General features: G+C 38.7%; 1 protein-coding gene across 1 annotated transcript in view; it reads left to right on the forward strand.

Moving 5' to 3' along the window:
• EYS (eyes shut homolog) overlaps positions 1–26,995 on the forward strand; it is an 874,211-nt gene that overhangs the window by 461,271 nt on the left and 385,945 nt on the right. The window contains exons 30-31 of the mRNA XM_054197017.1: positions 14,476–14,600; positions 20,831–20,955. Of these exons, the coding sequence (XP_054052992.1) occupies positions 14,476–14,600; positions 20,831–20,955 (250 nt within the window). The remainder of the gene's footprint in view (positions 1–14,475; positions 14,601–20,830; positions 20,956–26,995) is intronic.

Genomic DNA, 26,995 nt, shown 5'->3' on the forward strand with positions numbered 1-26,995 from the left:
ACTATATTCTCAAATGGAACCTAATACAGTTCACTTGGTTTTGAACCATTCAAAGTCAAAATGACTAACACTGAGAATCATCTGAGACAGCCACCATGAAATGATCCTTGGGGATTCTCGTAATAAGCTAAGGGGTATAGAGAGTTTAGTCTTGACAATAAATAGCAGCCTGCTACTGAGGTGCTCACAATTCTGTATTATAACTGTATTATCAACAGTTGGGAAGTATAGAGGTCTTAAATAGTACTTGCAAAACTAGACTAACTAAAGTAGTACAGAATGTTTTATACTAGAAGGGCTATCTCTTTGGGTCACATCTCTCCTCTTCTTTAGCATTTTGTGAGCTCTTCACTTGTTTTATAATACAATATATAAGAATTATAATATGATATAATATACACAAAGGAGTTGCAAGCTCAGACCTTAGATCTTTCCAAATGCCAGTCTTCTCACTGGCTAGTCCAGCTTTAAGTTCACTGGCTGCTCATGTCCACACACACACACAGTAGAGCAGGGGTCACACAGAAAATAGTAATGGAATTGAGTAAGAGGATAACACAGACTATGGGGATTGTGTGGAGGGATGGGCCAGAGCAGTAAACTGATGAGAACCATGTGTACACGCGCCTACTTTCTATTGCTATTCCCATCACATGCACAATAATGTCGTTTCCTTTGTTGCTAGTTATAAGGCTCTGGTTGAACCTCTCCACTGTTGTGCTTGACTGGTTCTTTCAATGTCCCATCAGTTAGTGACCTGAAGCATCTTGTGTTTGTTATCATCTCAGTTATCTATTGCTCCTGAAGGTTTGCGTCATCCTAGTTAATTTATTACTTTATTTATGTTTTCTCCTTTTCCCATATGATGAACACCTGTTAAACAGATATCCTTACAAACCAGCTGTCCTTACATTCCAGTCGTCCTTAAGGAAGTGTCTGACTGACCCAAGGGAAAAAAGCAGGTTGGATTTAGCTTTGAGATATTCTCTGTCTCAGAAATCCTCCTAAGTCTATAGCAACATCTTTGGTAGCTTAAATACACCAGAAAAAAATCAACTGCAAAGAGTACATTTCTTTTCAGTGAGAATTTTATAATACAGTGTATACTTCTGTAGATTTCTCCCTCAGGATGGCTTTCAGCTTGGAACAATGAGTGCTTTGCATGTTCTTTGGGAAACAGAAATCCCCAACTTTAGCCACTTGTCCATAATTTGTGACTTTTCAAAATAAAATACTTCTCATGAGCAATATTTGATTCTGGCTATTTATAAGCAGGAAAGACTTTTAAGTGTAGAGACACTCAGAGTAGTGAGAAACTTTAGAGAGCAAACAATCAAATAATTTTTTCAGCTGACTGGCTTTGTAAATACAAAATCTCACTACAGATGCACAACTCCTAGTAATATAACACTAATAAGGAGATCCATCTTGCTTAAATCTGCTTTGCAAAAATTGGGCATTTGTGTAAACAAGTTGCATTGGTTCTACTAATATTGAATGGAGCAACAGGGACCCTCAAACTATGAATCGTCCCTTCCAGAAAAAAAATTTGAATCACTTTCTGGAAATTGCAAGGTAGGATAGATCTCTAAACTGTTATGAACTGCTCTGTGGAAGCACCATCCTTCCCCCGCTGAAAATGGGGAGATCTTAGATGACCGGGGGCAGGGGGACAGTACAAATAAAAATTGCTTTACTTCATTTTCTGTCTTGGCTGGAATAGGCTGCAGACCATTTTGGCTACTTTTATCATTTTTTGGTGTTCCGGCACAGAGATCACTAAGACGTGAAGAAGCAATGCCTTTAAGTGTATCTATATAAAATCTACTAATTCAAAACTTCCATTTTCATATGCATGGTTCTCAACACAGTCACAAAAGGAGCTGGTTTGAACCAAGGAAATTGGACAAATAAGAATAAGAAAATGGTGTCTGATGTTAATTTGCTTTATTGTATCCGTGATTGTGAATGAGTGCCTGGATAGCACAGAAACATGTCAAGACTGATGTTACGAGAGTTTACATCAGCTATTGACTTCTGTTGACATACTCATTCATTTACAAGAACTATTAGTAAAAAGCTTATGAAGAGTTCTCTTTGAGCCGGGGTTGACCAAATGACGATAGCTTTTCTGTGTGTGAAATTTGAGCGCAAATCTGGATTATTTTAGCAAACAGCCGAATGGTGGCTTTTCATCAGTCCTGCAAGGGCACACACACACACACGCCAGTTCCTCCTCTAGTTCTGCCCACACTACTGGTGTGTGAAGAAATGCTCTACTTTCCAATTGGGTAGATTAATAAAATAAAGGAAGGAGTGTGTTAACTGTAATACACTTTCATCAAGGCTTAGCCATTATGCTTATTTTACTGTATTCATTGTAGCCTGAGCTTCCACAGATTAACCTTTCTTATAACACTGTCACACCCCACCAACTGTGATTTAGCAAGTATGTAATTTATCACTTAATAGGAATGTCCATATTAACCACAGTGGGAGATTTTACTGGCAGTAAAATCTGCTTTTTCTCTTAGGGAAAATAAAGGCTGTATCCAAGTGGACTGAGAAAGTTTAAGGTCTCTTATAATGAGAATGACCTTAGAAAGAATGGAACTTTTTATTAGCAAATGTTTAGTATGTGTTGTAGTGGTCCTGAGAAATTCTGTGAGAATAAAGACCCTTATTGGCCAGATATTTTTATAAATAAAAATGTAGACAATGTCACAAGTAGTTTTGTGTGTCCTGAGTAGTAAAGAAGTAGTTTTATTTAGCCCACATTGCACCTTCATTGTTATAATCAGGAATAAAGCTCTAAATACGGTCCTTACTGCCCTACCATTGCATTGTCTTTTTTTTTTTTCTTTTATATAGAGGTGATAAATTCTCTATTTTATTAACTCTTTTTCAAGCACAGAAGAAAGATGAAAAGTTGCAGAGCTTCCAGCTCCAATCTTGTCTAAACTACCTGAATCTGTTTTGGGCTGTTCCATGCAACATTCCTCCTCTGGGAAGAAGGACGCCTTGCACTAGAGTTCCCAGCATAGTATGCTGAGGGTCACTTATCTAAGAGGAATAAGAGCTCATTTTTCCTTACGTTTACCCCAGGCAATAATACGTAGTAGAGATGGGGCCAAAAACCAGCAATAAATGTCTGACGTCTTTAAACCAGTCAGAGATTTATGTAAGTCTACATGAAGTTCTGATTGTTAGTGAAAATCTGGGGCTGTTAAAAGTGAACATATGGATAAGGTCACAACCTTATGGTTTGTAGCTCCTGTTCTAACATTGGTTCTCCAAGAGAATAACGCTATTAATTACCCTTTTAAAATTCATTTTACATTTGCAAAGCTACATTCTGTATAAACTAATGATGAATATGGAGAAGTTCCTGACTTTAAGAATCAAAACATTTACAGGATCTGAACCTAGATCTCTTGGACTATGTATGTGACTCCTCTTTTCAACTTACTTAATTTTACTTTAATAAAGATTTTTCATACAACTCTAAAATATTTTAATCATTGAATGATTTCTCCTATAAACAAGAAAAAAAGCAGAAAGGAAAAAGATTACTTTTGTTATTTCAGGTTATAAATCTCTAGCAGGGACCCTGATGCTAACATGATAGGAACATAACTGTAGATGAATAAATGGAAGAAAACCTTCTAAATTCAAACATACACTCAAGTGTGTTATTACTATTTTTTTTTTCTTTTTGATTCTCATTCGCTATTCTTTAAAACAGAACTAACATTTCCTGACAGCCATGGAGAGTTATAATTTATTTTTACTTCATTCCAAGCAAAATTTTACTTCAGAGGTAAATAAACTTTCTTCATTCTTGACAGTGCCTCGAAGGAGAATTCAGAGGAGGGAAGGGAAAGAAAAAAAGTAACATGATGTGCTAGACCTGTAGCTTAGGGAAAGCTTCATTGTCGATGTTCTAAAATTAACAATCAGAGTATCACCCTTGGGAAGGGTTTTAGAGAAAGTAATCCGAGAAAAGCTCTCTCGGGAGACTTCTGTATGTTCCCTGCTGGCTGCTTTGTCAAATTCTCTCCATAGAAACAAGTACATCAGGAGAAGCAATTTTCAGTAGTATTAGTGATAAGGCAGCTGACTCATATTACTTTGAACTTAGAGTCATTTGGCTTATGGAGACAATCAGTTTAACCTATGAGTGAAATCAGAGTAACATCAAAGATCTATGCTGATCCAACATAGGATCACAGAAATCACTAAGAGTTCACACACCCTTATCACTTTTTCAGAATCTAAAAGGAATAGAACATTTAAAACATTTTTTTTATATAGCTTACACATTGGTTGGGTCATCTGCTGCATCATCACCAGCATCCACAATCTTTGGACCAGATGGATGACCAGACAGGATATAATTCTCTTTGATGTGATACCTTCGTTTTTCAGTTTTCCACAGGAATTACTACATCTGAGCTTAATCATGAAAGTTCAAAATCTGTAGCTGGTGAAACATGTCCACCAAGATGAGCTCATTATGTGACCTGTCCAGCACCCACATTTCTAGTGTTACTTGTTACTTGAAGGCCCTGATAAAGACTACTATGAAAGTTGTTTGAAATGCATGATACAAAGCTTGGAGTAGTGAAATATCTGGAAGGAGGGTTTCTCAGCTGAAGTGATTTACCTATAGAAGTTCCTTCTAAAGTAATGAGATGCTTGGTCATTGTTAGATAATTATTAGAGCTTCCTCTCTGAATTCTCTATCAGGTTCACGGTAACATCCCCATAGCTATTAATCTAACTTTCAGAAAAGAAATATATCAAAAGTTTCAGTAACTTGATAAGTGAATCAAGAATGCTATAAAAGATTCTACTGCCAATAGTTTTTTATTTGAATCAATTTAATGTTATAGTCATGGATGGTCAAAGGATGTAAGAGAAGCAAGGACTCTGGGGTGAGACAACTAAAACAGCATCAGTTGATTTAAGATACAGACTTTCTTTGCAAATATTGCCTTTTTCAGATAGGCTTTGATATTGTATAATGGGCAGGAGTATGCAGATCTAATGGTTCATACAAATTTTCTTGACCTTTTCTTTTAACATCAGCTATGGCATTGTGAGAAACAGAAAGAAAAAAAATCCACACCGAAAATATTTCACCAGAGGGTGCTATTTTGCATTGTCTCAGAAAGTATCTTTTTTTTTTTTGTTAGAGAATATGCTTACAGTACAGATCAGTTCCTGAAGAAATTCATATTATATTACTGTTTTCTGAGGTAGGTTCCTTAGCAAGGTTCTGGCAAGCTCTGAAGAGGCCTACTCTCTGTCTTAATTACTGTAAATAGAATTAATTCTTGAGGTAGGGAAATCAATTGAGAATTTCAGAAGTTATGTATAAATCTCTGGAAAAGCATATAGCTTTGTGGTGGGTTGAACTTGGCTGTCTGCCAGATATCCACCCACTCTCTCTTCTCAACAGGATGGGGGAAGAAAAAATGGGGTCTAAATAAACACAGGCAAACAGACTTGACTTGGTGTCACAGATGGCGCAGTGCACTTCACTCACAGAGAGAAGCAGTAATACATTTATTGGTATAAAAAAGGGATTTAACAAAGTTTGATGGTAAATGTGACAGTGTTTTAACAAGATCCGAGATGGCAAGGCACACTTGGTTATTTACTGCATAGAGGACAAGGTCAGATAGAACTGTTAGGGAGACCCTCCCATTGAGTCATGAGGTTCAGAATGGACCCTCTTGCTTTCTAAACTTCTCAGAGAGGAGTCTAGGTGCAGCTGGATACGATCCTAGTCACAGATTTGGTCAACGGTTTATTTCTAAAGGATTATATATGCACAATCAATCCTTTATATCACTTAGCTAAGATTTCAAAGTTTAGCATGCTATTAATCACCTACCAAGGATCTGTTGCGGCAAGGAATCTCTGAATGTCGAGAAGTAACCTTGAGCGACATCCCTACTCAGGGGAAGATCCTGGCATGCAGTCCATTGTCGTGCAGGAGAGCTCAAAGGGCTCTTGGGCTGTTCACTATTCATTGGGGTAAGATGATTGACTTATAGTCATATTTGCATATTGACCACAGTACCAGTATTGGCAAGTTAGCCCTTGCCTATTGTGTTGTTATCTGTCTCCCTGACACCATGTTGAGCCAGGGACAGGCATCACAACTAGATCCACCCATTATGACCACCATGGGTGGTTATCACTTGGGCAGGGTAATGGGAGATAAAGGTTGGCACCTGGGGAGGGCGAGCACACTTGGGGAAAATTAAATTTATTGCCAATTTAAAATAGAACAGGATGGTGAGAAGCAAACCTTCCCTCCCCCACGCCACTGCTCCTTTTTCCCCAGGCTTAACTTCGCTCCTTTGTTCCCAACTCTACCTCCTTCTTCCCTGAGTAGTGCAGGGTTAATGGGGAGTAGGGTGTTGTGGTCATTCATTGTATAACCTGATGACAGTACTTCTTGTATACATTCATTTATAAGGCAACATTTTTTTTTGGTGTGTGTTAAGGCAATACAGATAATGCGTAGGTAGATGTGTAAACTAAAGAAAAAGAAACCACACAGAAATTAGAGCAGTTAAATTTGAAAGAAATAAAAAAATCTAAACATTCAAAACTTCATAAACATCGCTTGCAAATTAAGTATACTTAATTTTTCAAAGTAAAGTTGGTAGGGTCAGGATTTTGGCTTGCTCTTGTATTTCTTGAGAAATAATCATTTCAGTTGAATAAAATAACGTTTTGTCTTTTTTTTTTTTTTGTCTGTGAACAATCCTACTTAAAAGGGCAAAAATGACGCATTGGATTCCAGTAAATTGAAACTTATGATCCAAAAGGTTGGCTGTTAGAGAGTGAAGTATGATAACGACTGCAAATTTATTTGGCACGATGGATGAATTTTCCCAATAAATTTTTAAAGCTTTAAGAAATCATGTTGTAATGATATGTATATTTAAAATGAATCAGTGCTCTTCCTCATTTTTTCTTTCAAATTAAAAGGATTCTGCAGAAGTTTGTTGTCTTAATACTGCTTGGGAAGGTCATGACTTAGTAGTGCTAAGGTAAGGGTCATGTATTTCACAGGAAACATCTATAATAATCCTAACGGTGGTTGAATTATCTAGTTTTCCTTGCCCTTCCTTTTTTCCTTTCCAAGCTGGCATATGAGCATCGATTAAATGAATGATAAGGTCCATGTTTGATCGATTTTTCACTTTTTTAATTTAGAAGGTAAAACTTTCTATCACATTTGAAGTTGAGAATTATGGTTGAGATAATAGAGGTCTGATTCCAGTGGAAGTTAAAAAGGAAAAAGTTGCCTCGCAAATGTCAAGGCACCTTGTGGTCCAAGATGATTAAAACTAAACTGTTTGCTATATGAATCCCAAGGTGCTGCTATATCTCAGCTTCCATGACATTTAGCCAGTGACTTTTCATAGCTTGTTAATAATGTATAGCAATCCCAGTGTAAATTTGCAGTGACAGAGCTGGGCTGTTACAGTACAGCAGTTAACTAGATTTATTTTGGACAGAAAATGCAGATTTGAAAAATAAAAAAATCATGACTGATGTCAAAAGGGATTGCACAGTTACAAGACTGTTTTACTGAAGACAGTTGCTCAGGAGAGGTGCTTTTCACATTGATCTATTATTCTGTCCAAAGCCCTAATTACCTAACCGAGAGATATTAACACAACATTGCCCCACTCATCAAGGTTAACACTCACGAAGAAAAATTGATGTCCCAAACAAATTTCGTAGTGTGGATTGGTCCATAAAGTTCATTGATTTTACCAGGTTGAATGAGTCACATAGGCAGGTAAAGGTTACAGCATAAATGCTCTCTTATAAGTACAATTGCTGTTAATCATTGCTCCCAGATAAAACTAGTAAACTTCTGTGTTGCAGAAGCCATGTTTTTTCTGAACCTTATATCTCACAGATATACAAATTATTCATAAGCTGTAAAAGGTTAGAAGGCAGATGAAGAGAGGGAGAGAGGAGGGAAAGGGTACAGATAAAAAATAGACTCAAAGAATGATGAGTTACAAAACAGACTCAAAGAGCAACGAGTTGCAACAGGATATGAATTAGAGTTGTAAGGAAAAATTTGGCTGACATTTGGGTTCTTGCGGATTTTCTCTGAGGCTGAAAGTTTACTCACATAGAAGAAATTTTACTGTGACTGCAGCTATTATTGTTACAGATCAAAATCCTTCACTGAATTCTCTTAATAAATCACGAATCCATCACTTTGGAATTGTTTTAAATGTAGTGTTTGGTGTAGTAGAAATGTATGCATGCCAGTAGCCCTTAGAATGCAGAATTATCATGAAGTAGAACTTTGACAGTATCTATCACTGCTGCATTCTTGCAGGAGTTTTACATAGGACATCTTTGGTTTTTACTGGAAACTTCATCCAGGAGTTGAAGTCTCTTATTGGTTTACTCACTCTTTATATGGAAATGTATTAGCAAAAAATAGTTATTTTGGCAACAGATAAATATTTACTGCAAAATTCTGATTAGGCTTGAATAACTCCACTTCTGCATAAAACACTTGAACAAGTCTGCAAAGTTCCAATACTGATATAAATATGGAATTTCGAATTTGTGTAGAAGCCGTTGTATTTTTTTTATGTGTTGAAATAACTGAAAGTTTGTTTTAAAAAAACACAAAACAAACCCTTAGATACTTGTTATATAACAAGCTAGTAAAATAACTTTGCTTTTGTTTCGAATAATTTTCAGGAGCAGAATAATTTTCAGGAGATTTTCATCCCCACAACTGTGGCAATGTGTCAGATTTTTCTACAGTTAGTGTTTGGATTGATAATCATTTATACAAGAGACTATAGACAGTTGAGGTTATGCTGAAGTGTGAGGAACTCAGGAAATAAGCAGACATACAGACAGATCTTTCCTCAACTGTGTTCCAATTCATTAATAGATTCCTCTGCTGCTCTTTTAGTTTTAATCTGAAAAAAAATTTTTGCTTTGATGTGGAAACAGCGATGTTCTCAGGTTCAATCTGACAAGCTCTGGACTAGTGGAAAAATAACTGCTTCATTCTCCCAGTGTAAGTTGTATGAATTCATTACAGGAAAAATGCATTTCTACCTTATGATTGATTGATAAATCACAATGTCCAACTTAAAAAAAAAACATTTAAGGTATCCATATTTTTTTTTATTTGTTAATTTTCCTGCTGCATTTACTATTTTAATTATTTTATTTGATATAATGAAGAGCAGGAGTGTGGACCTGGGATCAGTCTCATATGTGCAGCAACTGCTGCATTAGATTGTTAGATGTTATATATAACGCAAGGACATTTCTTATTACTAACAATTAGTCCAGTTCTGATCCACTGTATAGCCAGCCTTTGGGTAGGTTGTCTACAACACTGTGAGACAGGGCTACTAAAATCAGGTAGATGGCATTTTATCAATCTTTGATTGATAAAATATCGATAATCTTACAATTTCTTATAGTTCTGTGTATCTATCAATATTATAGTATTAAATGCTCAAACTGTGGTTTAAGATTACTAAATCTACGAGTGTTTCTTAGGGCCTGATTCATCTTTCCTAAATTGGTCAGCCAAGTGCATATAGACAACTCCACCGTTTTTCTGTACCTATACAATTCTTTATATTAATGGGCAGCTAATCCTTCATCCCAAATGAGTCATCTTTCTTTTAGCCTGAACTGTGTAGCTAGGCAAGTTTCAAGCTTGCAAGTTGCTTTTATACTGAGTCCATTACAGCCTATTCTCCAGCCCCTTTCCTGCCTGTTCCCCGATTCTGTATAATGCCTTGCTCACTCGATTTAAATGTCCTAGCTGCTTTTTGCAAAAAGACCTTCGGTGCATAACCATTCACACTGCTGTTACTGAATCAAAGGACCACAGAACCCTGTGGGACAAGAACGAAGAGCAGCTTCTATCAACCCATAGTGAATCATAATATAAACTACAGTGAAAATCACCTTAATAGAGCTAGAATGCTGGATCTGACAAAATAAATCTTCCCAACATAACCCTGCTATTTAGGACTCAGGCAACAGAGATTCTTACTGCTTTCCAATGACTGAATCTTCCAAGGTATCTGCAACCACTTGTGACACCAAGTACAAGTGAAAGGTACAAACCTTTGAATTTTTTTTTAGCTCTATGAGCAAAACATTCTTCACTGTCATCAAGGCATAACACGACAAGCTCTGTTATCTCAGCACTTTGGGGGATGGTGAGAGTGCAACGATCATGTTTTGGAATCATCTAGTAATAACTAATGAACCTCTCAAACTGAACATCTCACTAGAAGCCAAATTTGATAACTCAACTGTGACAGAGGCATGGCTTCTTTAGAAGAATAGGGCTGGAAGTATCTCTGCCTTATCACTCCCAACCCTCTCCAGGGATGATGGGGTACAGGCAAGGAAGAGGAAGCTTAAGGTGAACTAGTACTAGTTTCCAGAGAGACTGGAGACTGACACTGAGGATGAGGTAATTGGTCTTTTACAAGCACAGACAGTTTTTGACCCAGAGCCGTTGCTTTTTAGACTTTTAGATGAAAGGAGCATAAAAATAGTCATGGCCCTGGTGCAGCATCATCAGGGCACTGATGATGCTGGCTCTTCTAGCTCTGGATGAGCAGTGCCATGGCAACTTCATCACTGAAAGGGCAGGGCCTGACCCTTTTATTCTTTCTGTTTCTTGATAGTTTTTTCCTTCTGTCCCCAAAATATGATTTTAAAACTCAAGTTTTATGTTTTAAACTTCACTTCCCTTTTCTCTTTCTTGAGTGACTCTCTTGTGTTCTAAGACCACGGGTGTTTGGATCTTCGTTCAGCCTGTACTTCCCTACTCTAAGTGTTCCCAGCCTCTTGTTCTGTTAGTATTCTTGCTCTCTCTCAAATGTCCCATCTGATCTCTCTCACCACATATATTAAGTAAAATAATTATTGATGAGCAAACTCATGTCTTGCTCATTATCTATTTTTTCTGTGTTCGTATCAGCCAATAGCCCAAATGGCAAGCATAAAGAGGAAGCACCTTTAAAATCATCACTGGACTTTGCTCCTGATTTAGGAATTTCAGCTTGGAAGTGCCTAAGATGTTAATAGTTACGCTTCAAGATGATTTCGACTCACAGGTTTCCTTGGTGGCTTGGGATTAATTTAGCTATAAAATAGGTCTTACCAGATGGGTGGTGGAGCTGGCTACTGATTCTAAACCTGTGTATATATTTAAGAGGCAGTTTAGACACCAAGACGGGTATATGCCTCTTTCTTTCAGTTCTGTTCTTCATTGTGCTGCTTAATATAGGTGCTATTGAAACAGCATTTGTCATAACCAGGACAAATGCCCATTAGCTTCCTACAGGACCTTCAAGGTCATCTTAATAAACTCCTGCATTCGTTGTAGAAGGCAGAGTTTCCATTCTGGTTGAGATTAATGGGGAGTGAGGAAAGATTGCAAAACTGAAAGTTTGCAGGTATCATTACATCACAATTTGCAGTTAATGTCAGATGCAGGTTGAAAACTGCAAAGAAGTGGCTCCTACAGGTACATAGGAGATTTAATGGCCACTAGTTGGCCATGTTTTTGTGGAAGAAGGAAATGAGCTGTCGTCTTCTACACCACACTAATCCTCAGCTAAGCATTTTGCTGAGATGCTTATTCCCATCTCTGTTCTTTACTGCAGAGTAAAAATACTAAAGTTACATTCTTCTGTTTCAAATCCATCCAATTCAATAGAATCTTTTCAGTCTTTTGTTCAGCTGTTTTATTGGTGTATGCCCAAATTAAGATGATCACTCCTGATAATGATTGATATAAAGGTACAACAGAAAAAAGGACTCTATTTGCACTATGTTATCTCAGCATTTAATATGAGAGAAAAAAGCTGTAAAGAATGATAGAAAAGAGAAAGATCTTTGCCGTCATCCCTATAAACAGGTCATAATTAAATGGTGAATACATTATTCTTAGAGAAGCAATTTTTTGCTGCCTTTCAGTACTGAACTATTGATCTTATGTTGATACCTTTGTAAATTTAAAAGCTCAGCCTTCACAGTGTATTAGCTTTCTTTATCAGATAAGCTCTATGAGTTATTTTCTGTATACCTAGATATGCATTTCCTAATGAAGGCATAAATTATTTTTTATTAAATGGTAAGCAATGTACAAGATTTGCAGTCGTCATACCTTGATAAGAAAGTGATCTAAAAGCCTCTATTTTTCACTTGCAGAATGGTCATATCCCAAGCACCACATACAAATGTGTTCCAAAGTATTTAAGTTTAATGCCATTTATTGCAAAAGAACTGTTTTCTGTATCAACTCACACTTTTTAATGTCAGTTGTATTTACATTCTATTGTTTCTGGTCTTCCTAATGCTCAAAAAGAAATGACAGAAGGGAGATAAGAACGTGGAGAGCCATAACAGAAATACAGATTTATAAAAAAAGGAGTAAGAATGAAGGAAAGTGAAAGCAAACAAAAATTTAAGAAATTATTGAAGTGCTTTTCATATCCTAAGAAGTGTTAATTTCATTACTCACCTTAAATATGCATAGGTATAGTTATTCTGTCCAGAATTTGTACATAATAATTGTATATTTCTTCCAGTTTATGTTGTAACCACCTTTTGTTTTTTTAAGTGAAACGTCTATGAGCACACCCAAGTATAAAGTTAAATGGATTTTAAACTGTCCCAGTATTCCCTGTGTCTAGTTGCCTTTTTTTTCCCAGTAGAATATTCTTTCCATTATTTTATAGGCATTCATCCTTCTGGTCCTCCTTCCCATATCTGCGATAAGTTGCTCTCTTCAGGTTTTTTTTATTATTTTCTTTTTAATATGCTGTGTAGCCAGTGGAAAGACGAAGGTATCTGCAGAAAATCATTTAAGTGAATAGAATCATCCTCTGCACCCCTTATTCCACTGAGCATAAACTATCCTAGTGTTATTACAGTTAGGTGGGTGAGGTTAGGTGGGATGAGTCCAGTTCTAAATCCCAGGCTTTGCTGTTTGCCAATAGGATGAAAGGCCAAACTATATCTTCTCAGTAGATTTTGCTTAATGTTTTGGGGCCAAGGAGCTGTACGGGTGGCCTTATGGCTCACTCATTAAACCTTATCCATGTTTTTTCTCTCACACGTTATAGTTAGATATTTGAAAAATAGTAGTGTGTTCATCAGTTTGTGCATTTTCCAAGCAGTATACCATCACTGTCATCTGTGGTTGATCTGCACTTTGGAAAATCTGTTCTGCTGTCATTGTCTTGGTAGATTCCAAATTCCCATTACCCAGAGTGTATTCCATATAAAATGAAATAAATATGTTCTAATAGTCAAGGCAGAAATAAACCAAAACATAATTACTGATACATAGCATAATGATCCTTCAGAAAGTGTTACAGACACCTGTTCCGTGGTCCATCCTCCTTCTCTTTTGCTTCAGGATCTGGAAAGCTAAGGCAGACACTGCAGATACTTCATTCTAACGATGTCTTTTGTTTTCACATGATGTAGCACCTTGAGGAGTACGTGACATGACTATTCTAATTTGCTCAAAGGTAGTTTTTTAATGTACTGATCTTCCTCTAAGTGGGGCATAAAGTTTTATGCTCTTCATTAGAGCCAAACAACGTATAAGGTGTGCACCACCCCATTGCTAGCAGGAGTTTTTGAATACAGTGCCTCATGTGAAATATATTGTACAACACATCTCAAAAGAGAAAATGTAAATGTCATTATGGGGCTCTATTTTGCAGAACATATTTGAGTATATCTGTGCATGTGCATGCAAGGACATATCTCCATAATGAAATTAGTAAGATTTCTGAGCTTCATTAGAGGTTTTGTGAGCCTATTTAGGTCAGTTGCATAGTTATATGTTGAAATCATATGGAATTATTTTGGTAATAATGATCACATAGGATTTATAACCAGAAAAATACAGAAAAGCTTTTTCTATATGACTAATATTTGATAACTAGAATGATAATGAAAACATGGTCCCTGAAGGTTAGCTTTTCTGCTGTAGTTACATTTAATGGTGCAACATTTCTCAACATGCAGTTTTCCAAACGTAGACGGCAGTTACTTAGTTAAATAAACTGTTTTAGTAGACAGACCGTCTCCCAAGAGTACATTGAAAAAGGTTTGTACTCACCTGCTAGAACCAGTAAACTGTAATTGAGACTGTTAGGTTTGATCATGATCCAGATGTGAAATTTGCAGATGGGTTTTACTGTCATAAATCCCCTAAAAGATCACCATGGATTACAGTGGGAAACTTGGAAGAGTTCCAGTAAAATACTCCTTAAAACAGAAAGTAATATATGAGATTGTGTCATGTTAATGCACATAATTTATACAAATTGCTTCCACACAAAGTATATTTTATGTGATTGTTATGCATAGTATAACAATTTGGAATGTTGTTTGCTTCAGGTGTCTTGCTGGATTTTCTGGACAGTTTTGTGAAATAGAAGTTAATGAGTGTAATTCATCACCTTGTCTACATGGCTCAACCTGTGAAGATCATATCAACGGATACACTTGTAAATGTCAACAAGGTAACTGATGCCTGACAGAACAATCTTAAGCAATGATAGTTTTGAATTACCAGTTTTACTACTGAGAAAATCAGTAAATTATATCAAGCTCTTTGTACGTAACCTATAAGGTACGAAATGATTAACTATCTCTTTGACAAGTTTTTTTGAGTAAAATCTAAAGAGAATTGGCTAGTCTAATAAGCATGTTAGGAAGACTTAACACTAAAACCACTCACTAAATGAGTTTGAAGAATTATCTAGAGCTAAATTTATTAAGTATGATCTTTACTGATGTAACTTACTGACCAAGCAGTCAAGTAGGCACTATATAGCGACTAGATAATTTAACTAGCTACAGAATAAGATTGACCGAAAAGAAATTCTGAACATTTTAACTAATATTTATTATTATTGTTGCTGCTGTTGTTGTTGTCACACATACCCATGCTTAGGTCTGCTGTCTGGGATGAAAAGAAATTTTCTGAACCATTATAAATAGAATGAAAACAAGCACTTTCTAAAAAAAACAGGAGCTGTTTTCTTATGCTAGCATAGATCAATTTAAACAGAGCTTGTGATTTAGGAAAGTGTAAGGGGTTTAGGATTTATACAAAAGGAAAGGTCACAATCAGCCTGCATTGTCACACAATGACAAAATTAATCTGTTCAGGACTACCCACTGTCTCCTGTCATGTCTATTATCAGACAGCCTTTTGTCAACATAAGTAGGGTATAAATTACTACCTTGAAGCATTCTGCTCCATAATTCAGTTACTCTTAATTTAAGAATTATGCTAGTACCTATCTCCTGAAACTTTTAAGTTTTCAGTTTAAGTCTGTTGTTTCCTGTTGTACTGACCTGCACTGCTGAATACTTTCTTTGATGGTACTGATCCAAGATTTCTTAGTGATTATTTTAGAGATTATTTATATGTATTCTGGAAGATAAATATTCACCCATGTTGTCTTCATACAGATGATGCACTTATCCTCTTTGTAATGAGGTATGTTCACCTTGTTGGCTTCCATTTACAAACAATAAGATCTTGCTAAACTCTCCTGAAGTCAAGTGACCATACATGTATTACACAAAACTTTTCTTCAGTCTTTGTAGCAATCTGTTCATGTAATTTTTACATAGATTTATATCCATGGTTGTTCCTCATTATAAAGAAAACACATCATGAATTCAATATCAATAAAAACATATTTGATTTTACATATTTTTTCATTCTGCAGTGTCTCTAGTGCAGTTTACAAAACTATATGTGACAGATTTAAAAAAAAAAAAGTAAGCCAGATACTGAAGCAAGATGTGTGTGCACATGTAATGAGTCAATATTGACAATTTATTCATTTGTTTAGCCAGTACTGAGGAATGATACTCTATTATGTAAGACTTAAATGGAAGTATCTTTGGCTTACTAGAGTCTAATTAATTTTAGGCCTAACTTGCTGACAGGTTAATATTTTTATAGCAACTTTTTTTATGTCTAAGAGATACTCAATAATCCAGAAAGACACTATACTCCTGATGTATGAACCACTGAGTGAAAAATTTCTGGACTTTGCCATACGGAAGGTCAGAATTCACGATCATAACGGTCCCTTCTGATCTTAAAAGTCTGAGTCATGACCTATCTTCAGTACTGTATGTCTTTTTTCCTCTCAGCACAGTTACACAATTACCCAATGGAAATTCAACATGGATAAAACTGTATGTCCCCTCACTCTACCTGATACTGTATATGGCTATATACCACTTCACCAATACAGATGACTTTAGGACAACTTAAAAGATTTTTTTTTTTATCATTACAGCACCTCACACAGAATACATTGTCGAGTTCAAAATTTTTCTTATTATTTTTAAAGCTAGTAATACTTTAAATATAATTGAATATAGACATTTAAAAATTTCTTGCCAGTTAAGGACTGTAACTGCTGTCTCTATGAAACTGTACGTGGAAATGCTTGGTATAAGTAGAAAAAAGCTTCTTTAGGGCCTTGGAACTCACTCTTGCTGTTAATATGTTTTAAATACTTTCCAAACCAAGTGTAAGCTGCTCTTCTTTTACATTGCTTTTAACAATAGCATTCATTAGTAAGGGTGAAAGAGCTCTATATTATTGCTTCACCAGGAAAAGACACTGTGAAGGAACAACATGCATTAGGTATATGCATCATGTTTACATATAGAATCACAGAATCATAGAATCATAGGGTTGGAAGGGACCTCTGGAGATCATCTAGTCCAACCCCCCTGCCAGAGCAGGGTCACCTAGAGCAGGTTGCACAGGAACACCTCCAGGCAGCTTTTGAATGTCTCCAGAGATGGAGACTCCACCACCTCTCTGGGCAGCCTGTTCCAGGGCTCTGCCACCCTCAAAGGAAAGAAGTTCCTCCTCATGTTTAGGTGGAACTTCCTATGCTCAAGTTTGTGCCCATTGCCTCCTGTCCTGTCCCCGGGCTCCACTGAAAAGAGCCTGGCCCCATCCTCCTGACACCCACCCTTTAAGTATTTATAAGCGTTGATAAGGTCCCCCCTCAGCCGTCTTTTTTCCGGACTGAAGAGACCCAAATCCCTCAGTCTTTCTTCACAAGAGAGGTGTTCCAGTCCCCTAATCATCTTGGTAGCTCTCTGCTGCACCCTCTCCAGCAGTTGCCTGTCCCTCTTGAACCGGGGAGCCCAGAACTGCACACAGTACTCCAGGTGCAGCCTCACCAAGGCAAAGGGCCTCCCTCGACTGGCTGGCCACACTCTTCTTACTGCACCCCAGGTGCACCCATTGCTGGCTCATGGTCATCCTGTTGTCCACCAGGAGTCCCAGGTCCCTTTCCACTGAGCTGCTCTCCAGCAGGTCAGCCCCCAACCTGTACTGGTGCATGGGATTATTCCTCCCCAGGTGCAGCACCCTACACTTGCCCTTGTTGAATTTCATAAGGTTCCCCTTTGCCCAACTCTCCAGCCTGTCCGAGTCTCTCTGGATGGCGGCACAGCCTTCCGATGTGTCAGCCCCCCCCACCAGCTTTGCGTCATTGGCAAACTTGCTGAGGGTGCACTCTATCCCCTCATCCAGGTCATTGATGAATATATTGAAGAGGACTGGACCCTCCAACTAGACTCTGTGTCCCTAATCACGACCCTCTGAGCTCTGTCTTTCAACCAGTTATCTATCCACCTTACTGTCCATTCATCTAACCCACTCTTCCTAAGCTTCCCTATCAGTATGCTGTGGGAGACCGTGTCGAACGCCCTGCTTAAGTCAAGGTAGACCACATCTACCGCCCTCCCCTCATCTATTCGTGCATCCAGTCATGCCATCATAGAAGGCTATCAGATTAGTCAGACATGATTTCCCCTTGGTGAATCCATGTTGAGTACTTCTGATAGCTTTCTTTCCCTCCACATGCCTTGAGATGACGCCCAGAACAAGCTGTTCCATCATCTTTCCTGGGATGGAGGTGAGGCTGACCGGCCTGTGGTTCCCCGGCTCCTCCTTCTTGCCTTTTTTGAAGACTGGAGTGACATTGGCTTTCCTGCAGTCCTCAGGCACCTCGCCTGTTCTCCAGGACCTTTCAAAGATGATGGAGAGCGGCCCAGCAATGACTTCCACCAGCTCCCTCAGCACTCTTGGGTGCATCCCATCGGGGCCCATGGACTTGTGAATATCTAATTGATCTAATTGATCCCTCACTCGATCCTCCTCAACCCAGGGGAAATCTTCTTTCCCTGTTACTTTCCCCAAAGCCTGGGACTCCTGAGGGCTGGACCAAGCAGTAAAGACCGAAGCAAAGAAGGCATTCGGTAACTCCGCCTTCACCACATCCTCCGTCACCATGGCTCCTGTCTCATTCAACAGTGGGCCCACAACTTCTCTGGTCTTCCTTTTGGTTCCAATATACTTGTAGAAGCCCTTCCTGTTGAGCTTGACATCCCTAGCCAGGTTTAATTCCAAGGTGGCCTTGGCTTTCCTTGTTTCATCCCTGCATGCTCTGGTGGCATTCTTGTAATCCTCCGAAGGGGTCAGTCCACTCTTCCACTTACTGTAAACTTCCTTCTTCCACTTGAGCTTTTTCAGAAGCTCCCTGCTCAACCATGCAGGTCTCCTGCGTCCCTTGGCTGATTTCTTGCTCTTAGGGATGCACAGATCCTGAGCTTGGAGGAAGCGGTCTTTGAATACCAACCAGCTTTCTTGAGCCCCTTTGCCTTCCAGAGCCCTAGCCCATGGGATCTCTCCAAGCAGTTTCTTGAAGAGGTCAAAGTTAGCCTCCTGAAATCCAAGGTTGTAATTTTACTTCTTGTTGTTTTGTGTGTAGTACTCGTGATCCTGAACTCTTATCATTTCATGATCACTACAACCTAGGGTGCCCCCAACCTTAATGTCCTCCACCAGTCCCTCTGTGTTTGTCAGTACCAGGTCCAGGAGTGCTCCTCTCCTTGTTGGTGCAAATTGATGTGGTATTTTCAAATGCTATTTGAGTCTCTGAAATAGCTGAAGAAATGAGAAGGTTACCACTCAGAAAAGGAGTGAATTTGGATTGGCAGGAGAACATTGGGAGTAATAGCCTTTTAGAAAGTTCCACAACTGAAGAAAGGGATTAGAAGATTGTTGTGGTTTGACGAAGATAAAGAAACAATATCTTCCAGATGCAGAAAGTGGAAATGCTTGGAATAAATTTGCTTTTGTTGCAGACAACTGCTATTCACGTATGAAAGGTCTTGCATTTCTCTGCTAACCTTCACCTTTAGAAATACGGAGACAGGATTGAGTATTTTTGGGTCTGCAAAGGCAATTAAGGGAAAGAACTTTCCACAAGGCAGAAAGTCTGAGATATCCAGCAACAGATCCACAGTTGTGATTTAGTGAAATGGAAAAGGAATAGTGGCAAGAGAGAAGTAGGAACAAGGCAGATGATTGCAGCTTTCCAAAAGCCTCCAGAGAACAAAATGAAGCATGTGGTGACAGCATGTGATACCAGAAAGGGGAAATTATTTAGCTCTGACAAATCTCTTCTGTAATGGATCATGAATTTTGTCAGCTATTCTCCCAGTAGCAGGCCCCATACCCTTAGAATAATAGATGCACATTCAGGATCTGTGTCTGCAGCTGCAGGCTGTTCAGGTGCAGAAGCAGCGCAGAGAGATGTAAACTGTATTCTAACAGCATCTCAGACAGCTCAAAAGCAACAACAGAAGCCGTTAGAACTAATAGCAGCCTCACAGCTGAGGTCTTTACCTGGGGCAGGCTGCACTTCTACCAGGGCATCTAAAGCGGGACTGGAGTGCAACTGGTGGGTCCATTTGACACATGCTCTGAGGCAAATGCAGGACAGGGGCAACTAGATTTGTATCAACTGAAGTCTGCTGGTTGTTTTGGGTTTTTTCGTGCCGGGAGTTTGTTTGTTTGTTTCTAAATGGAAAAATTAAATTGGAGAAATAACAAATCTGTAATGGGTGATGGGGAGTATCGTGGCAGAAGGTCTGATGTTCTTCAAGAGCTAGCCATATTTTACAAAATGCTGGGTTTGTATTTGCCAAGCAAATGGGCTGCTTCCAGTTCAGCTTAGCCTCCGAGAAGCAAGTTCAAGGCAGGCTTAAATTACATGATCTAAAAAACAGCTTCCAGATCAGTTTTGGGCATACTTAGTTGTAAAGGAGATTTTTGTAAGATGTGTATTAACAAAAATGCCTGTAATGTGAGTATTGAAGTATAAGAGGATAGTACTCTGATGGCATTAAAAAAGAAATCTTATTGGCTCAGAAGTTGTCCTCCACATTGATCTGGTACAGTAGTCTGCCTCGGAGTTTCTCTTTTAAAATTTTTCACTTTGTTTTATTTTGTGTAATTGTGACTATTTTCATCTATCTAAGCTTCCAGTTTTCCCATCAAGTCGGTTAATGAGAGAATATATTCAGGTTTCACTTCTATTTACTTACATATGTCTCTACAGAAATAGAACTCAGCAAATATTAACTGGCCTAATAGATGTTCAGTAGAGTATAACTGTAAAGTCCATATAGTTTGGGTTGTGTTTGTTTATTGTTAAACTATTTCTTTTCTTTTTCCTATTTTAAGAAACCTCAGCCAAAAGCAGTTCATACCTATCCTATACTATATATTGACATATATGTGAGGATTGATTATAGTTACCTATAGATTTTTTTGATTGACACTCAATAAATGGATTTAGGTTTTAATAGATCCTGGATTTGGGTTGTGTTTGTTTTTTTTTTTTATTGCCAGGATGGGAAGGCCTCCATTGTGAGTTGGATGTTGATGAGTGCATATCCAACCCCTGCATACATGGCATCTGTGTTCAGAAGGACCCCAGCTTTGGTTATTCCTGTTTTTGCAAGCCTGGATTTGTGGTGAGATGCTGATGTTCGTTCTTCTCCTTCCCTTAAACTGACTATTCATTCTTGCACAGGAAATACTGTATGTAATCCTTTTCCTTGTTAACTTCACTCAGATAAAACTCAGCCTTGCTGAAAAGTGCAATATTTTAGTAACTGTTCTTTGTTTATTTTGTTTGTTTGTTTTACTAACAGGAGCTCTAATATTCTGGAGAAATAGTTACCTAATATCCACAAAAAGTGGAAAAGTGTGAGTGTATATAATGGCTTTGTCAGTCATCAGAGTACAATGGTATTTTTAAACACTAATTAGTATTTTTTTTACTTACCAATTAATATTTTTATTTCACAGACCAATTAATATTTTCACATACTAAGATAACTCATACTTGAAACTATTGCATACAGACAGATATTTTGAAAACAAGTTCCCTGAAACTAAATCAAACAATTCCTTTGAATGCTTGACCCTGTGGGCTTTGGTCCTATGTTTTATTCTCTCTGTTTATCATACCAAAAGAATCCTCTGAGGGTGGCTAAATGCCAGAGCTGTATTCATCTAAGGTTGAAATTGCCATGCTGCCACTACCTTTTTATGACAGTTCTTTCTGTAGTTAAAGATATGCAGTTGGTACCAACAATTTGAGCTTGTGCTTTACCTCGTCACATTTCAGGTTTCACTTAATAGTATCATTTAATAGTTTGGGGTTAGTAACAAGGAAAGAAAGAAGTACATTTTCTTTTAATTCTTTTTTTCTTTCTTCAGTAATTCTTATCTCTACAACTTCAAGCTTGAAATTGTTATTTGAATGCCTTTTCTTTATAAACGATGACAGTGATGCTTATTTTAATATCTACACACCATTTATTTGGTGTATTTACATCTGTAAAATAGAAGGAACAGATTATTGCAAGTAAGATTCAGATTTACCTTCATAGATTCTGTGCAACAACGTCAAGAAAGAAATGAATAACTTTTCAAATGTTACCCAGTTTCAGGGCTTCTTTCTACAGCAGAAGATTTTAGTTTACTGTCAACTAGGGAAAAACTAACCGAGCAATAAAATGGATAGAAACTTTTTTCTAAAAAGTGAAAAAAAAATCCATCTTCAGTTCTTCTCAGGCACCATATTAACTTCTGCCCTGTGCCCATTCTCTCAAGGGGATCCCCAGTACAGCTAGCAGACATGTTAGCACACGTCAAGGAGCATAAGTGTCAAGTGGGCTGCTCCATAAAGGAGGGCAGGCCAGGAGCCAAAGATAGCAGCAAGGTATGCAGGGGCAGTGACCTTACAGGCAAGGGGTGGAGTCCCATAGTACCTGAACAAGGGTGGCAAAGAGAGACCTGTGGTGGTGGTAACCATCCAAAAAGTTCTTCCAAAAGTCCAGGAACTTCCAGGCAAGTCCATGATCACAAGGAAGATCTAAGGTTAAGCCAGGAAGTCAAGGCAGCAAGGCAAGGTCAGGATCAACAAACTGCTGGCCTTACTATAGCAGGCTTTAGCTTTATGGTAAGCTCAGTCAAAGATCAAGGGCAAGGGCCTGAGCTTAAATGCAGCTTCTGAGCTCAGGTATGAATGCGTCAGATGAGACATCTCCCATGTCTTTCTCACAGCTTAGCTCTTTTCATCTCAGGCTGATCTGAGGTTGCACAGCTGCACCGTATCAGAGCTAACCTTGAGCACAGGGAGCTAAGCCTGTGAAAGTGAAGGAAGAGACTGCAGAGATGGTTTGCAGAAAATTATGAGTCTGATCAGGGCCTTGAAAAGATTATGTTCAAGTCTAAAATACCAGAAGACTGTTGTGTTAGTGCTCTTATCACAGGACATTTCTAAGTCCTTCACACACACCCCTAAACATTCAGAGTGGAACTTGCAATTCTAATCAAACTTCATACCAAATACTTCATCATTAGTAGTAAATGAGGAAAGGGCTGCCTTCTTTGTGTGATGTAAACATGGTGGTATAAACATGGCACCAGGTAATGGAAGCCTTTACAGGCTACCTTTATAGGTAACTGAAACTGCCATATTTTCAGGAAGTTTACATTCACTTCCAGAATAAGAGGTTTTGAGTCCCCTGAGTCTGTATTCATATTGGCCACAATCCAAAATGTGGAGAAAGGATTCAATGCAACTTCATTAACCTCAATATAACCATAAGTCTCAGAGGACTCTTTACATCTGAAACCATCAGTGTGAAAGCATCCCTTGGTTTGTGTGCTTTTGGGATTTTTGGCTAGGCCTCACACCTGGTGTTAATTTAAATTAGAAAAAGTAGAATACTCCTGCGTTCTAGATTTAGACACTACCAGTTCCACCAACTTCTCCATTGTTCCTCCCCTATTTGTTTACAGTGCAAAGTCGTCATTCTGAGATGAGCAGCTGCTTCATTTACATAAGATATCCACACAGAAAGGATTGTGTGGAGGCAGAGATTTTCTCTAAATAAAGTAAACTTTTCTCCAGTTCCTCTGGGCAATAATAGGTGGAGGATAAAGGTCAGTTTGAGTGTGGCAGTGGATTTGTATTTCATCTCAGGTCAGTTCTCTAGTGTACCAATGCTAATGTGGCCAACTTTCACAAGCATTGTATCTGTGAAGAAAATTGAGAGGAAATGAGGAAAGTTACAAAAGACTCATTGGAGTGGATTATTTGATTCTGTGAGATATCCCAAGTTCTCTCCTTCACACAGCAGCCTGTGCTACAGTTAACATTTGTCCTCTTGAGAACATAACACAAAGGCATTTTATTTTTACAAATAGTTTAGTGTTTCAAAACATTCAGTGTTTCAAATGGATGATGGAATGGTTTAGATGATACACCCATGTTCATTTCAGTCAAGATCTTAATTTGTTTCAGCAAGTAAAGTAGCTTAGTAAGGTGCTTTCAAGACGATGCTGGATAGCCCAATAGTCGAGGTTGGAGGGGACCTCAGGAGATCATGTAGCCCAACTTCCTGCTCAAAGCAGGGTCAGCTACAGCAGGTTGCCCACAACCATGTCCAATTGCATTTTAAATATCTCCAAGGATAGACTCCACAACCTCTCTGGTCAACCTGTTCCAGTGCTCAGTCACCCTCACAATGAAAAAGTGTTTCCTTATATTCAGATTTTCCTGTATTTCAGCTTTTGCCCATTGCCCTTTCTCCTGTCAGTGGGCACCACTAAGGCTAGCCTACCTCTGTCTTCCTTGTAGCCTCCCATCAGGTATTAATAAACACTGATGAGAACCCAGACCCTGAGCATTCTGTTTTTCAGGTTGAACAAAATCCAGCTCTCTCAGCCTCTCCCATGTGAGAAATGCCCCAGCCTTTAATCATCTCTTTTGGCCCTTTGACGGTCTCTCTCATGTAGGTGTGTAGGTCATGTAGGTATCTGTCTTGTACTGGGAAGCCTAGAAGGGGATGTGGTACTCTAGATGTGGCCTTCCCATTGCTGAGTAGATGTGAGGGATCACCTCCTTCAACCTGTTGACAATGGTTTTCCTAACGCAGCCCAGGATTTTACTGGTCTTCTTTCCTACAAGCGCACATCGCTGGCTCATGGAATTCGTCATCCACCAAGACCCCTGGATCTTTGTCTGCAAAGCAGTGTCCTGGTTTGGGGTGAAGCAGAACTTTCTGTTCAGTGAGAGACTCTGGCTCACGCTTGCTGCTGTGGCAGCCAGGGTCACTGACTGGGTTGTTCACCCTGTGGAGGGGTCACACCTGTGGGGAGGAGTGGACAGGTCAAGTGACCCAAACTGACCAATAGGGCATTCCATCCCATCTGCCACGCTCAGTAGAAAAGCTGATGGATCAAAGGGTCAGCTTGGCTCTTCTTCAATGGCTCTCTGTCTGCAATGACTGACATCTAAGGAGGACACCATCAGCTCACCTGCCTTTTGATCACGGTCACTGTGTTCCCATTTTTCACTTAGTCCAGTCTGGAACTTCCTCAGTGCCTGCCAGTGACATCTCCCTGGGAGCTTGATGTGGTTTTGTGTATATTTGTATATATTGTATTTATTTCATTATTTCCTTTTTAATTTATTATGAACATTTCATTAAAGTAGTTTAGTTTTTTCTAAACTCATAAACCTCTTTATCTGTCTTCTTCCTCTCATTGGAGCAAGAGGTGGGGGAGAGCAGCTGTTGTCATTGGCTAATCTGGCCCAAACCAGGACAAGCTGCTTTCTGGTGTGTCAGCCCTGAGCACGGACTGGTGCATGGGGTTATTCCACCCCAGTTACCAGACTTTGCATTTTTTTTTACTGTCTCCTGAGGTTCCTGTCGCCACGCTTCTCCATACCTCTTAAGGTCAGTATAAATGGCAGAAAATTCATCTGGCATATCAACCACTTCTCTGAATTTTGCATCAAGTGAAAACTTGCTGAGGGTGCACTCTGTGCTATCATCCATTACTGAAGAGCTTAAGTAGTATTGGACGTAGTACGAACTCGTGGTGTACATCATTAATGACTGACCTGCAACAGGACTTCATGCTGCTGATCACTGACCACAGCCTCTTGAACCTGGCAGTTCAGCCAGTTTTCAGCCCATCTCAGTGTCCATTCATCTAGTCCATACATCGCCAACTGGTCCATGAGGACGTTATGACAGAAAGTGTTGAAAGCATCACTAAAGTCAAGATAGACAACACCCACTGCACTCCCCTCATCTACCACGCTAGTCATCACATCACAGAGGGCTGCCAGTTTAGTAAAGCACTATTTCCCCTTCGTAGCTCCATGCAACTATTCCTAATCACCCTCTTGTCCTTCCTGTGCCTAGAAATGGTTTCCAGGTGTCATTGCTTCATTAGCTTCCAGGGAACTGAGGTGAGGCTGACTGGCCTGTAGTTCCCTGGATCTTCCTTCTTGCCTTTCTTGAAGGCAGGAGTGACATATGCTTTCTTCCAGTCACCAGGAATTTCTCCCAGTTGCAGTTACTGTTTGCCCACAACATTGTAAAATCTGTATTTTACCATAAGGACTTGGTAGGTTGAAAATGGATTTTAATAATGCATATAATCTGTCTAAATTTACTGACAGACTATCCTAAGAAGGAAGAGACTAGCCCATAAGAATAAATACAATTTTTGTAGAGTGCTCTTTACAGGGTACAACGGGTACAGTTGATACTTCCCCCACAGTCTGTAGCAACTGCATTCTTTTTGTCTTCAAAGGCAGGCTGGCATTCAAAACAAGGTCAGGTGATGATAAAGGATATATCAGTCGAGGGACACAGTCTTTTTATATGGAAAACAGTCAAACCTTCATGATCAAATAATCTCATTTTGTTCATGGAGTATTTATACTTATCCTACATGAACAACTGTAACAGAGGAGATAAGTTACATTATTTTTTTAGTATTTATTTTTTACCAAAAAATATCTTCTGAATGCCAAATAAAATCATCAGAGAGGAAGCTTAAGATCTGTATAAAGAAATTATTTTTTCACTTAGTGCAAAGTTCATTGGTACAAGTCAGTGTTGCATGATACTATAGAGACCAAAAATGCAAATAAGTCCAAAAACAGGGAGATAGGTTTATCCTTATTAAAATTACTTTTCTGAATGTTACCCTGGCTTAGGGAGTCTTTGAGTTGCCAGAGGTTGGAATAGTATATTTGGTGAATTATCAGATGCAAACTCTGCTTGTTTTCTTCCTGTATTCTTCCCCAAGTATTCATTAATAGCCCACTGGTGATAGAGCTAGGTAGATATTTGACCCATGGGGCAGCTTTTCTCTTACTAGATAGCTTGGGCATTAACTGTACATTAACTGTACAGTATGTTGTAGAACAAGCCCTTACAGAAGAAAAAGTAACAAGCCTCTGAATTAGCTGCAATCTGAGGTGTATTGTCTCTGCTTTTATTCCTTTATTCATTGTTCCACCTTCAGTCCCTCAGATTCCACTATGTTTTGGGAAGACCACAGCAGAGAAAGAAAACATGAAAAAAAATGCAGAAGAATGTTTAACATGCCTATCTTCAGCATGAAAGATAAGGAGTTAGGGTCCAAACTTCTCAAGATATGTATTTGGTAGACCCCTGACTGGTTCTGGTTCCT

This window comes from Rissa tridactyla, chromosome 3 (assembly GCF_028500815.1).
Source record: "Rissa tridactyla isolate bRisTri1 chromosome 3, bRisTri1.patW.cur.20221130, whole genome shotgun sequence".
Taxonomy (NCBI): Eukaryota; Metazoa; Chordata; class Aves; order Charadriiformes; family Laridae; genus Rissa; species Rissa tridactyla.